The following is a 15772-nucleotide window of genomic DNA, read 5'->3' as shown; positions in this document are numbered from 1 at the left end:
GAATGACCTTTACATGTGTTTACGGCCTAGGGACCACTTCCCCATGAGTTTACGGCCATAAACTCATGGTATGAAGTACCATTTCGTTTCTTGAAGTCCCTAGCTCAATGGGGTATGGTTCTAGACTAAGTTCCAAGGCTTGGTAAGGGACTAGGGTGCAATTTGCCCCACTTATAGGGGTTTACGGCCCAAGAACATGTCTTGGTTGTAAAATCCTTTGATCTTGAGTTTCTTTGTGATTTCTAAGCTCTAAACATGTTAAACCTAGTGTACAACGAGTTAGAACAAGAGTAATTACGATCTAGGAGCTTGAATGGTCGGTTTTGGCCAAGAACACTAGTGTGTGTTCTTGGTGAAACTTGAAGATCTATACAAATGGAATGATTTCACGGATGAAATCATGTAAGATCACTAGTTCATGTAAGATATCAACTAGTTTGGGCAAGAAACTTACGAGTTTTGAAGATCGGGGATGAAGATTGGGATGATACTTGAGAGGATTTCAACCAAGGGAAAGAAATGAATGAACAAATGGCCAAGTCTTCATCATATAGGAGGAGTTTACGGCCCACATGGAGTTTACGGCCGTAAACTCCCTTGTGGTGGCCGTGAAATCCTTGTTAAGGGGCTTCAGACTTGTTCTTTGAACTAAAACTTCAGCAGATAAACCCCGACACTTATTTCTTAAGTGTACAAGGCTCAGAACGCTCAAATAAACTCCTAATTGTGCTAAAAGATAGCAGGAATGAGTTTGACTTTCAATGAAGTGTTTGACTGTACAGGATAGAAAATTCCAGGTTGTCACAAGAACCAACCTCGTAATCATCATACTCTAAAAAACACTAGAATTTTTCCATCGGGTTTTCGTGTGGAATTAAGTTTGCATCATCAACCAACATTATCAATTTTTCTTGATTGATTGTTGATTCATCACCATAAAAATGTTGGGCTGTCATCATCAACAAGCTTACCTTTATACTTAAGATCGGCTTCATATACATGTCTAACGTAACAAGGAACCTGATTTAGTGGCGTAAGTAATATCTTACATATGGTTACTTCAGACATCAAACGACCTACTTTCATCAGAATGATTTTCCCTTGAGAATTGCATAATTAACTCCACTTTTCAAGATCATGATTAACAACAAACAATTGTACTTTGTTACGAGACATACTCATTACAAAACTAAGAAAATATCTCATATCAATTTCGTTAATAATTTGCATAACTATGTTTGATCTAGGATATTGAAAAGACAAACAAATCTGATTAGTATGTAACATGGACTTCGAGGAAACCAACTTAATCAACCTAAAATTTTTTGAAATCGTTGGTTAAATCTACATCATAATATGTGTAATATAGAACAATATATTGCCAAGAGCCATCTATTCACTTTCATTACCCTCCACAACAAACATGTACTCTGCAAAATTGATTACAAGAACTTATTTTCAATAAAATAAAGTTAGATGTTAAGATTCTCTAAACAATTTCTATAAATTATTTTCAAAATGAACCAACACTGGATATAGAAATTGTTGATTTTTGTAACTCTAAAACATCATTTTGGAATGCAAGTACATTCCAGATTATACACCAAAACGAGCTAAGTCAGTTAGAATGTATGATGTCATATTTCGAAATATTTTTATATCACATCTCACGAACCACTACCAACTGTGGAACAAACATAGCTAGTTTGGAATGAAAGTCCAATAAAAATGTTATTTTTGTTAATAAACTTGTTTATATGGGTTAATTTTGTTAATATCTTTTTAAATAAAATTAATATGAGATAGTATATGTATATCTAAACAAATATATATATATATATATATATATATATATATATATATATATATATATATATATATATATATATATATATATATATTGTAATTATAAATAATAAAGATGTAAAGTTATAAATTTTATAAACCAGAAAACTTAAATAATTCAGTCGACTACAAATTATTGAGCAAGTCCTACTCCTATGCTTTATAATTCTATATGTTCCTTAATATTTCCATAAATATGATGTAACCCTTCCTTAAAGATTCTTAAGATCTAATTTATGGTCTGGTTTTTGTTGTCCCTTTTCTATTTAATCCCAAATTACAAAAGGTTGAATCTTGACAATTCTAATATGCCTATAACGAACATACTAAAACCTATTATGTGAGAGGTAAATTGGACTGATAGTCTACGAGAACGAGAAACTAACTGATTAGCAATGAGTTCCAAAAAAAGAAAGACAACAATCGGAGAAAAATCCTCACAATAGCCTGAATCAATTATTGTATTTTGAACTTCAAACGTAAACACCATGGGGTTGCTCCTTTTTGCAAGTGTTTCTTTTATTGGTTTGAAGCTACTAATAGTCCAAAATGAAATTATTTGGTATAGAATCTTGGATTTTTGTGAGTCTAAATTATGAAATAAGATGTTGTGAAATTATTTCGGATGTCCCAGTAAATTAAAAAAGTTCGTTATTATAATATTTGTTTGGTTTAAAACCAAACCACATTAGATTTTTCTTTTCAATTTAAACATTTGTAAACCAATAAAAGGCTGATCCGTGGAGATCATTATCAAAACCAATGAACATTCATACTTATAAGTTATAAATGGGTATAGTCTTCTATTTCTTTTTTATCAGATCTTATCTTTTTGAAATATTTTAAAACATTTTATTTTTTTATCTATTTTTTAAGGAATTTTCTAATACGTGACCTAAAGACACGTAAGAAAGATTAATTATTTAAAATATTACCATAATTAAATATAAAATACATTGATTATAAAGAATATTTATTAATTATGGATAATGTTGGGATAATCAGTTTTAATCAAATATGGATTTTTAGTTTAAATAGGAAAGTTTATTTTATTAAGTTTTTCCTAGTTTTTGTATTTGAGTATGTCTCTTTTAGAATTAGTATAAGTACGTGTCTTTGTTTATTATTATTCTAGATTAAGTTTATTAAGCCAATAATATTTAGACTCCAAGCAATCTTTTAATTCCCTTGTTTTCATATCTCGTTGTTAATTCTCTATTCTTGTTTCTTTCTTATTTTTGTTATCTACTTGTTATTACCTTAGTGCATAAGGTACCTAATGTGAAGAAGTTTATTTAACACTTGGTATAAAAGCGCGATTTCGTTGAAGGGGGTGTGATTCGAGGTTGATTAGAAGCAACCCCAATTTCTTTTAATCGGGCTTGTGAGGGACTAACCGGAGGCGCGGAGTAAATGAACGAGAAGACGTCAAAGCGGGTGACTTTGATTCGGTTCGTTTTACGGGTGACGAAAGACGGTAAAGGGGGTTGTGACCTTGTTTTGTTGTCCGGTGGAAGAGTGCTTTCGGAACAAGCTTGATTAAAGAAGTCGGGGTTAAGGATAAAAGGATGTTGTTGGTTAAAGAAGGAGGTTCGATGACGTATCAAGTTCCGGTTTTGACTCCAACGAATTATCCGGTGTGGGCGGTCAAAGTCAAGTCGATTATGGATGCACACGGCATATGGGAGACGGTCGAACCAAAGGCGGATGAAACATCAGATCAAAAAAAGTCAAAACAAGCTCTTGCTTTTTGTTTCAAGCGGTACCCGAATACATGGTGTTGCAAATGGCGAGTTACACCGAAACAAAGAAAGTGTGGGATGGGCTGAAAACACGGTATTTGGGAGTGGATCAGGTGAGAATGGCTCGGCTTGCAACGTTAAAGAGAGAGCTTGAAAGTTTGTGCATGAAGGAAGGTGAAACGGTTGATGATTTTGTGACGAAATTATCCGGTTTAGCGTCAAAATCAAGGAGTCTTGGATATGATCTTGAAGAAGGTGATTTGGTAAAAAAGTTACTAGATTCGATGCCTAAGTCGTTTTCTTCAAATCGTGACTTCAATAGAGCAATATTTCGAGTTGGATTCAATGTTATTCGATGAAGCAGTTGGTAGATTGAAGGCATATGAGGAGTGTATAAGAGGAACCGAGAAAGTGGAGGACACTCAAGGTGGGTTATTGTTGGCTAGTGAGGAAAAATCACATGTTTGTAAGCATTGTGGCAATGGACGTTCAAATCGGGATGACTTTGGACGTGACCGGGGAAGAGGTCGGGGGTCCGGGAGAAGTCGAGATGGTAATGAACGTGTCCGGGATAAATGTCAAGTTAGATGTTACAAATGTGGTGAGCTTGGTCACTATAAAAACGAGTGTCCTAAATGAGAAAAGGAAGAAGCGAGTCTAATCGAAGAGGAACCGACAATGTTTTGAACGAATGGTATGACCAAACAGATTAAGACGGTGATTGTTGGGATAATCGGTTTGAATCAAATAGGGATTTTTAGTTCAAATAGGAAAGTTTATTTTATTAAGTTTTTCCTAGTTTTTGTATTTGAGTAGGTCTCTTTTAGAATTAGTATAAGTATGTGCCTTTGTTTATTATTATTCCAGATTAAGTTTATTAAGCCAATAATATTTAGACTCTAAGCAATCTTTTAATTCCCTTGTTTTCATATCTCGTTGTTAATTCTCTATTCTCGCTTTTTTTTTATTTTTGTTATCTACTTGTTACTTTAGTGCATAAGGTACCTAGTGTGAAGAAATATATTTAACAGATAACATTCTGTATAATTAATGCATTTCATATTTAGTTATAATAATATTTCTCATAATTAATGTCCTAGGGCACATATTAGAAAACCCCATCTTTTAATTATGATTTATTTAGTGTAAACATTAATAAACATCTATCTCTCAGAAAACATAGCAAAAAAATCAAAACAATCCACATGTGGTGTATTTTAGTAAATTTAAGTCCAACACAAAAAAATAATAATAACATATACATTTTCTAGAAGTAATTTATTTTGATAATTTAGTATCAAACAACTAAACAAGTCACTCTTTTTTATTTTACCTTTTATTTGTGTAAATTGTTGATGTATCTAGAAATTGTTTGACAAATCTTATATATGCACTCATTAAATTAATGATATATGATACACTCATATTTCATCAAGGTAAATTACACGAATGGTCCCTATGGTTTGGGGTAATCTGTATGTTTGGTCTCTAACTTAAATTTTTAACTCGGACCATCCCTACTATATAATTTTGTTGCGTCACAGTCCCTACTAGATATAAAAAGACAGTTTTAGCCTTATAATTATATTTTTGGATTTATTATAACTATTTGTTATTTATAAAAACCATTTATTAAAAAGGTCCATGTCACCATCCAAACCCAAACCTTTTACTCCAACGGAACATTGACTCCTAAACTTCCCTCTCTAAAATTCCATCCATGTCGCGCGGCGTCCGCCTTTCTCTCTGCCACAACTATTGTCATCCACCCTCTCTACCGCCACCGACCACCTACAGTCATCCCTCACCTCACTTCCAAACTTCGACCATCCCCTCAACCTCCCTTGAAATACCACCATCTCCTCTATTAGCCTTTCACCCCACAAATTTAACCCCATCCACCCTTCTTTTTCAAAGATTCACTCAAAATCGTAATCACCACCACCCACATCCTACTCACCTCCACAACCAACAACAAACACCGTACATAGCATCGGAAACTACCACCATGGGAACCAAATTAAAATCAAATCAAATACAAAGCTAATAATCAAACTTGAAATCAAAGATGGAAACGAATTAAACCTGAATTTAAAGTTCCATCCAACCCAGAATAAAAATGTGAAATCAAAACGCAAAACCAAACCATAATAAACTTGAAATCTAGTAACATTGTTAGGGATGCAATCGAAGTGGCAATGAGAAAAACGGGGACTCGTCAGTGAGTTTTCGACAACTGATTTCTATGATACTGGTACACAAACGATTTCAAAATCCTAATTCCAAAATCAAATAAAAATCAAAACTAAGGAACCTACCACCGATCTGTGAGATTGAAACTAAAAATCATATGAAGGGTTCTGAAACAAAAATCAATTTCCTGATAACATCATCGATTTCAAAATTGTTAACGATTGGATGTAGCTCCCTACAAATTTGCGTTTTTAACTTCCTACAGAGAAGATGGAAGGGAGCGGGGCAATCGGAAAAAGGGTTTGGGAAGAGACATAAAAGGAGAGTTAGGGTGAGTGGGGATAAAATGTGGAGTAGGTGTTTTTTTCTTTTTGATTTAAAAATGATAAACAAAAATAATAAAAAATTAAAAAAGAAATACATAAGGGCATAATAGTTTTTTTTACGTGATTGAGGGACCAATGACGCAACAAAACCAAAGCACAGAGATTGTCCTGGTTAAAAAAAGTTGTTAGGGACAAAATGTGCAAATTACACCAAATTTACCATTTCATCAGTCACATTTCACATTATTTTTTCTACATTTTCTTTCACTCTTAGAACACAGGAAATGATTACTTTTCAATTCATGGGAATAACCTTCAATTTGTTTTTGATTTTTAATTTGGTTATCTGATTGATGTATATTCTTGTAGCTTTTCAAGATGTAATAAGTTTTTCTAGTTATGAATCTTATGATCTGGATACTTATAATCGTACATTGAAGCTAAATTTTAAGATCTTTGTTTCACCATCTATTTCATGAACATTCAACCTCCTACTACTACCAACATCGATGACCATCCACATGCAACCACAATTGACCATCGTCCACCATTAATCTCCTTCCACCACTATCAATCATTTTAACTAAGAACCCAAACAAAACAAAAAAAAAAAAAAAAAAAAAAATCAATTTCAAGAACAAAAGGGTATCCATATTTCAAGCACACCATTAAACCATACGCTTTCAAACCACCGCCCTCAAATCATATGATTTCAGGAACAACAAAAGAAAAAAACAAAACAAACCTAGAGATCTAAACAAAAAGAAAACAATTTTAAGAACATAAAAATATAACATCCGATTTCAAGAACAAAATCCTATAACAAAAATCTGATTCCAAAAACAGACAATTCATCTTCAAGGTTCATTTTCTGATCTTCAATTTGTTTTTCTAAGCTTCAAATCATCTTCAATGTTTATTTTCTAACCTTTAATGGTCTTTAAGATTTGTTTCTAAGAATAAGAATCTTGACACCAAGAAAAACACAACTCAAAGGCAAAGAGAATGCAAATAAGTTTTTTGTTTACCTAAAATTTGATTTTCAACATGGTGGATGTATTTTTGCATCCAAAAAGTGTGTATATTTACATTATTTATATAACTTCTACAACTATAATTTATTTTTTTACAAATCGATAATATTTGTTTTAATGTATCGTCTCACATGTAATAACGTCTCCCCGTTGATTTCTTTACAACTCTGTGTAAACCGAACTATATAATCAAAGATCTTCGATGGAAATTCTTTACCATAGTAAAAATAATCATAAGCTAGGTTAATGTATCAAAGATTATGAACGAACTTGCAACACTTTTACCTCGGTTTTATGTTACGACCCAACAGACAATTTTCGATAACAAAAATATACAAAGAAAAAGAGGCACTTGAAATTCAAGATTATGTGGATTGCATATTTCACCTATTTATATAGCTTAAAACTTTCAAAGTTTCGAAGTCATGATAATTTTAAACTATTTCTCACATAAAATAAGTTTGAAGCCCATAATTTAATTTGAAGGCATCCATGAAACATTTGTTTAAAAATATATTCTTTTTGGATTGTTTCTCGATTAGTGTGGATTATCGTTTCGCAAGGCCATGTTAATCATTTATGTATATTTCAATTTTATCAAGAATATAATCAAAATATTTTATTTATTTATTTTAAAAGTCATTTTCGCAAGTAAATATTTAACTATTGATTAAATATAATATAATATGCACGAATAATACAGATAAAGACCATTGGACCCAAATTACACTCAATAAGTTTAATTAGATTAGATAATCACTAATATAAATAAATATAAAAAGCTGGATAGGTGATGGAAAATATTATTTTATTATTTGAAAACTATGCTATAAGATAGTTATAAAACTTTAATTACGATAGATTGTCATCAGGATCTGTGGCGCAATGGTAGCGCGTCTGACTCCAGATCAGAAGGTTGCGTGTTCGATTCACGTCAGGTTCAATCCTATAAATCGGTCCTACATTTTTTCCTACGTTTTATTCTTATGTTCCTTCTCAGTCCTTCAAGTTTCTCCGGTTTGCCAAAAACTTTCACTTAGCTTATGTACTTTTAATTATTGTCACTTCAACCTTTTTAGTATTGGTTGCTAACAAATGAGAATTGTATCTTATGCATGCACTTTTGCTTGATGTCACATGATCATTTAAGAGTTTTTTGAATTTTAATTCATTTATTATTATATATATTGATTGGTTAGAAAAATAGGATAAATTAACATTTTTTTTAAAGTTCAATAACTATAGAACGACCAATATATGTTTTCTATAAGTTTATGTCTTGATGTGGGATCAACAGGATACAATATAAAATAGAAAATAACAACCAAATTTTACAATCATTCCACATAATTTGTTCATTTTTTTCTTCAAAACTTTAACCATTTTACTTTCAATATTGTTTTAATGTTGGAAATTGGTTTACGTTTAATATCACAATATGAAAGGAGGATGACACGAAAAATAATAATATCACTCTTCTGGATAGAACTCTTAATGGTTGATACAAATTTAGAATGAATTAGAAGTCTGAATAATTAAAGAACTCCACATCGATGGCTGTAGTATTTGAGACTACATTACAACTTGTATTGGGTGAATTACAGAAAGCAGTATATGTTGTAGGGTACTCTTCATCTTTTTAAACTGTGACAAGTTGGGTTCCCTACTCCATCTGTAGAGCATAACTAATTAGTTTGGGCTATATGATTCCCGCTTCAAGATTGCATTTGGGCAAAAAAATTTAAGGCTTGGTGATGCAAACAAGGTGTTTCTTTTTCTATCTGCCAAGTGTTTGATAAAATGGCTGAATGAGTTTTTCAAGTGTTGTTGCCAATTTTCGACTCAAGCTGATGTAGAGATTCTATCCGGTGTGGGTTCCATTGTGCACACTCCAGCCTTTTTTTAGAGTGTCACTTTTTCTTTTGGGTTAGTGCTTCTAATTTTGGGTCTCACCTTGAGGCTTAAATAAACTTTATTTGTTGGTTTATGGCGTCCTCTCATTCCTTTGAGAGTGGGGCTTGACCGTGTCCTTTTCGGGGGTTTCACTGTTGCCCAAATGGTATTGTTGGAAGTAAAGAGATTTCCCGTATGATATCTCATCTCAAGAGCTTACACCTTCATACAGATGAACGTAGAGCTGTGTTACGGGAGGCTATTACTTCTGACATTGGATTGTTTATGTCTGTGGCAACAACTTTGAAGGAGTTTGGTCAATGGATATGTGGGGATTGCATGAAGCTTCATGCCCTGAGTCGTTCGTGTCACCCCCCAGGTGGCTTGATTAAGTTTATTGACGGGGCTGATGACATGAGTATGCATATTGTTGGCATTCCAAAGCCGCTACCCAATGAACCGAAAGCCGACCTCAATGATGGGTTGGTGATGGATGCTCAACTACTTGATCGTGTTTTTAAGCTGCCTATCACTACTGTCAAAAACATCCCTCATAATTGTCGTATGGCTTTCTCTTAGGCTTTGAAAGCAGCCCTTTCCAAAGTGGTTGGTCATCCCGGATCTGTTGAAGCGTGGGTTGCTCTGTTAATTCTTCCTAGGTGTACTCTTCAGGTGTTCAGGCCCAAGAATAGGCAAGAAAGCAGGTTTGGCAACAGGAAGTCTTTGCAACATCGTAATATCTTGAGCGCTTTAGCTACTTGGGGGACTGAAAACGGTATCTCCAAGCTAGTTAAAAACTTTGTTGACAATGCAAGAGTGGAGAAACAATATAAAAAAGAAGATTACATTCAGGAGAAAAGAACACTGGGCAGCACCAATGTCAAACAATGTCTTCGTAAGGTTGCCGATGGATAGCAGCGGTGAAAGTTTTATGTTCTTCGGGGGTTGCTCCATTTGGGGGTGATGCCACAAAGGCATTGGAGGATAAGCATCCATACAAGCCACCGCCTTCCATGCACAACACCAAATTTTCAGAACCTCCCCTGGTAGTGGATGTTGACAATGTCCTTGGGGGAATTAAATCCTTCCCTAAAAGTACCTCGTGTGGGAGGGACGGGTTGAGAGCTCAACACATTTTAGATGCCCTTTGTGGAGAAGGTTCGACTATATCCAAAGAGCTCATGCGTGCTATTACTTTTGTGGTTAATCTATGGCTAGGGGGAAGATGCCCTTCGAGCTTGGCAGAATTTGTTGCCTCTGCTCCTCTCACGCCGCTCTTAAAACCTAACAAGGGAATACGACCTATTGCAGTAGGTACTATATGGAGATGCTTGGTTTCCAAGTTGGCCATGAAAGGGGTTGGTAAAGAAATGGTCAAATATCTCAATGATTTTCAGTTCGGAGTCGGGGTGTCGGGTGGCGTTAAGGCCATTTTACATAGCGCCAATAGGTTGTTGAGTGAGCGACACGATGAAAAATCTCTCTCCATGATTACCATGGACTTCTCTAATGCCTTTAACCTTGTCAACAGATCCACATTACTTCATGAGGTCATATTGAGGTGTCCCTCTATTTCCTTGTGGGTAGAATTCCTATATGGTCAAGCAACAAGGTTATATCTAGGCAACACACATATCAGGTCTTCTACTGGGGTTCAACAATGAGACCCCTTGGGATCTGCTCTTGCATAAGATTAGAGACAATTGTAAGCTTCTTCTCCATGCATGGTACTTGGATGATGGCACACTTATCGGAGATTCGGAGGAGGTGGCCAAAGCATTGGACATCATTATGGTGACTAGCCCAAAAATGGGCCTTCAGCTGAATATCAAGAAAACCGAGCTCTTTTGGCCCTCGTGTGATGGTAGGAAGTTACAAGAGGGGTTATTTCCGTCGGACATCGGGAGGTCGCCTTTGGGGGTGAAACTTCTTGGGGGAGCTGTTAGTAGAGATGCTAGTTTCATTCGCAACCTAGCCATAAAGAGATCCGAAAACGCTATGAATTTGATGCGCCTTCTTCCATAATTGTCTGACCCCTATAGTGAGCTCCTTCTTCTTCGGTCTTGTATGGGTATTGCTAAGCTTTTCTTTGGGTTGAGGACGTGCTAACCCGTTCACATGGAGGAATATTCTTTGACAATGGATTGTGCGGGGTGATTGAGGACATTATGGTTTGTGGGGGCCCTTTCTTTGGTGACATACAATGGCGAATTGATTCCTTACCCATTAGGTTTGGGGGTTTGGGTTTATACTCGGCAGTAGAGGCTACCTCCTATGATTTTGTTGCCTCAAGGGCCCAATCTTGGGTATTGCAAGACCACATCTTACGGGATAGCGGTATACATGGTATGGATTATGATTATGATTGTGCCTTGGCATCCCTTCGTAACAAGCTTCCAGATTTTGACCTTAACAATTTTACTACTAAAGACACCCCCAAAATCCCAGAATAAACTGGCGAGTGCCTTTTTTCGTAAAATTGTCCAAGATATGGAAGTGCATTTCGACATGACGACTCGGCAGAAAGCAGTTTTCCAGTGCTTACGTGCGCCACATGCTCAATATTTTCTTCTGGCTATCCCTATAGATGGGCTTAGCCAACACATGTCTCCCGTGGAGTATCGTACTATTCTCAAATATCGACTCATGATTCCCATTTTCCTAGCTGACGAGATATGTCTTGTGTGTCGCAAGGCATGTTTGGACTCTTTTGGGGAGCATGCAGTTCACTGTAAAGAACTCCCGGGGTTCAAATACAGGCACGATATGGTTAGGGATGTCTTGTTTGACATATTTAAGCGTGTCGGGGTTTCCGCTAAGAAAGAGGCACCTATTAATTTCTTAACTGACCCGACAGAAGGAAGGTCAACCCTCAAATCGGCTGACATTTTGATTTTTGGATGGGTCGGAGGGAAACACGCATGTGTAGATCTTACAGGGGTATCCCCTCTCGTGGGCCTGAGTGCTGGGGGTTTCACAGCGGGACATGCTGCTTTAAAAGCAACCACAATCAAAGTCACCAAACATGAGAGATCGTGCCTGGAAAATCAACACGTGTTCATACCATTTGCATTTGATACGTTTGATTTCCTCGCACCGGATGCGATAGAGCTTCTTAAAAGAGTACAATGAATCATGCATAGTAATGTTATATCTCCTAGATCTTCGGATGTAGTCTTTAAAAGAATTAGTTTTACCATTCAAAAAGGCTTAGCGACACAACTTGTTGCTCGTTTGTCATCTCACTCATTGTACGATGACAATTAAAAAGATGTCAGACGGAACATGCAAGACTGTTCTCAAACAAAACGATTATTTAAAAAAAAATTATTCAACACTAAATACTTGAATTTAAGTCAATATCTAGTTTTGACTTTCAACTCATTCTATTAAACAAACAAATTTTATAATCATTTTATATCACATTTTTGCTCAGCTACTTCGCATCAATCTTTTATAGTATTAAGATTTTATGATGACAAATAACATGTGTACCGAATCTTATAACATGTGGAAATACAAGGGGTCAATCTGACACATTTAGATAGTATAAGCCCTTTTGAAAATCTTTTAACACAAAACCCTAATTCCCAAAATCAAACTCAAACCCCTACTCTTGTCTCATATCTCAAGTCTTGGAGCTTCAGTCCTGTAACATCAATGGCTTCCATCACCAAGCTTCGATTACTTAACTCATGTAATCGTCAAAAACTTTTTCCGGTATATCAAATTCAAGCTCGTCATTTGTCATCAATCCTAAACCCTGATTCCACCACTCCTCTCTCCAGCAAAGAGAAATCACGAGCGGCTCTTTCTCTCCTCAAATTCGAGAAAAACCCAGAACGAATTATTGAAATCTGCCGAGCAGCTTCACTCACGCCGGAATCTCATCTCGATCGCGTTGCCTTCTCGATCGCCATTTCAAAGCTCACCGAGTTAAATTACTTCGAGGGAATCCGTAATTTCATCGACGAGTTACTTAAAACCCGACCAGATTTGAACAATGAGAAGTTCATCTCTAACGCGATTATTTACTACGGTCAAGCTGGGCTGTTAACCAATGCATTCCAACTGTTCGATAAAATGCCCGAACTGGGTGCTGTTCAAAACGCGAAATCTCTAAATGCTCTACTGTTTTCTTGTATGTTGGCAAAGAAATACGACGAGGTGAAGCGTGTTTATCTCGATTTTCCTCAAAAATACGGCATCAAGCCTAATCTCGATACCTATAACACCGTGATCAAGTCCTTTTGCGAATCAGGCTCATCGAGTTCATGCTACTCAGTGACAGCCGAGATGATCAGAAAGAAATGCAAGCCAAATGCAACCACATTCGGCACCATGATTGCTGGGTTTTACAAAGAAGAAAAGTTTGAGGAAGTTGGGAAAGTGCTCGAAATGATGAAGAAGTATGAAGTTCCTGTAACCCTTGGAACGTACAACATCAGGATTCAGAGCTTGTGTAAGCTTAAAAAGACCATGGAAGCTAAAGCTTTGCTCGATGGGCTTCTTTCAAGAAAAATTAAACCAAATTCATTCACTTACAGTCATTTGATTCATGGGTATTGCAGGGAGGGAAAGTTAGTTGAAGCTAAAGAGTTATTTCAGACAATGATCAATGGTGGTTTTAAACCAGAGAGTGATTGTTACTTTACACTTGTTCATTATTTGTGTAAAGGTGGTGATTTTAAAGCAGCATTGGAGGTTTGTAAGAAGAGTATGGAGAAAGATTGGTTTCCTAATTTTTCTACTATGAAGTTGCTTGTTGAAGGGCTTGCAAATAGTGATAAGGTTGATGAGGCAAAAGAGATTATTGGAAAGGCAAAGGAGAAGTTTCCTAAGAATGCTGATATGTGGAATGAAGTAGAGGAGAAATTACCAAAATAGACATGGTATGTTGATGATAACATGATTTCTTGATTTTGCAATGTTAACATTATCATCATTAGGTATGGTGAATCCTTTATATTCCTAGCTCATAATTTGGTTTAAATTAAATTGCATTGCTTTCCAGTTTCCATATCAGATATTAGTTTGTTTATTTATATGTGCTTTATAGCATCTTACTTTTTTTTTCTTTGGAAGGAATTGGCATTTGTAAAATTCTATTGTTAAAAGGATACTTGAATATTTTTTAATTTTGAGAAAATGTGGGAATTGAATTCCATGGGGGATTTAAACGATGTGATGTTGAAATTCCCAGGTCTCAGGATTTTGTAAATTTTAAAGGAATTCAATTCCGTACTTATTTGCAAGCAAACAGGGGATGTGATGAGAATGGAATTGAATTCCAATTCCGGTCAAACAACTCTTGAGAATGATAATAACATAATAATAGATTGTACCATATAATCATATTTTTGCTAAGGGGTGGCCCATAATATAAATAATTTCATAAGCAATGTGGATTTAACTACTTCTTATAACACAATTTCGAAAATCCTGAAAACCTATGAAGAAAAAGAAGCAGCTAGCTAAAAAGAGTATTAACCATTCTGGGATTTCTGTTATTAGAACCTTTCCTTAGAAATGTATGCATGAGTGCTCTTTATGTGCCCAACTTATCCTTTGTCAACAAACGACTATCTAATAATTGATACTTTGTCGTGCTCTTCCCATTTAGAGGGGCGTGCTAAAGGATTAACCATTTCGGCACACAATTCCATAAAACTATGTTGAGAACCATAATGCGGTCAAAGAGTGACGATGTGATTTATCTAAAGAAAAAAATGCAAGTCATGGTTGTATGACCACAAGGTAAACTAGTGACAATTCACTACTTACAACCACAAGCTAAAGGAGTGTATAAGTTTTCAAAGTCGATTTCGATGAGGCTTTCGACTCGATAAAACTAGGAGTTCCTAGACTAAATACTCTTGCAAATGGGATACGGGGAAAGATGGAGAGGTTGGATACAAGGATGCCTTAAATTAGCAAGGGCTTCGGTACTTGTGAACGGATCGCCCACAAAAGAATTTGAAATGGGGAAGAGCGTTCGTCAAGGCGACCCACTGTCAACATATCTTTTCATTACCATCATGGAAGGACTTAACACAACAATGAACACGACGTGCGAGAAAGGCTTATTCAAAGGCATCAAAATACCACACGACGATATTCTCTTATCTCACATCTTCTACGTTGATAACACGTTGTTTATAGGAGAAATGAGTAAGGAGAATATTAAAAATCTTTCGAGGATACTTAGATGTTTCCATGTTTCATCGGGACTTAAAGTAAACTTCCATAAATCCTGAGTGTTCGGTATTGGGGTGGATATGTAAGAGGTTTCGTGCTTAGTGCTCCCACTTGGGTGTGAACCTGCCAAATTGTCATTCACCTATCTCGAGGTCCCAATAGGCGCAAACATGAACCAAAAGAAACATTGGAAGCCCGTGATCGATAGGTTCCAAGCAAAGCTTAGCACGTGGAAAGCAAAAACTTTATCACTTAGGAGAAGACTAACTCTTACTAAGTCTATTCTAGGCAGCCTTCCCTCTTACCGCTTTTCGCTCTTTGTTGCACCTAGTGGGGTCATCAATATGTTGGAAAAAATAAGATCTTTTCTTTAGGGAGGTTCGGAAGAAAAGAAAAAAATATGTTGGGTAGCATGGGAGAAGGTGGTGTCTCCCAAAGAATCAGGAGGCCTTGGTTTGGGATCGATGCGGGCATGTAACTTATCTTTGATAGTTAAGTGGTGGTGATGACTAAAGAAGGGAGAAAACGAGTTGTGGATTCG

General features: G+C 35.8%; 1 protein-coding gene and 1 non-coding gene across 2 annotated transcripts; both read left to right on the top strand.

The window, feature by feature from the left end:
• Positions 1–8011: 8011 nt before the first annotated feature.
• TRNAW-CCA (transfer RNA tryptophan (anticodon CCA)) lies at positions 8012–8083 on the top strand. The gene has a single exon. It is a non-coding gene; the product is annotated as a tRNA-Trp (tRNA).
• A 4537-nt stretch (positions 8084–12620) lies between these two features.
• LOC111920068 (pentatricopeptide repeat-containing protein At1g61870, mitochondrial) lies at positions 12621–14058 on the top strand. Its single transcript, XM_023915645.3, has one exon. It carries the CDS (start codon positions 12694–12696, stop codon positions 13918–13920), a length of 1227 nt encoding a protein of 408 aa, XP_023771413.1. The 5' UTR covers positions 12621–12693; the 3' UTR covers positions 13921–14058.
• Positions 14059–15772: the final 1714 nt, after the last annotated feature.

This window comes from Lactuca sativa, chromosome 4 (assembly GCF_002870075.4).
Source record: "Lactuca sativa cultivar Salinas chromosome 4, Lsat_Salinas_v11, whole genome shotgun sequence".
NCBI lineage: Eukaryota > Viridiplantae > Streptophyta > Magnoliopsida > Asterales > Asteraceae > Lactuca > Lactuca sativa.
This window is presented reverse-complemented; position numbering and strand designations above follow the sequence as displayed.

What these genes read in the sequence shown, in the direction of transcription:
- LOC111920068 (XM_023915645.3), top strand. Translation starts at nt 12,694, where the DNA reads ATGGCTTCCATCACCAAGCTTCGATTACTTAACTCATGTAATCGTCAA.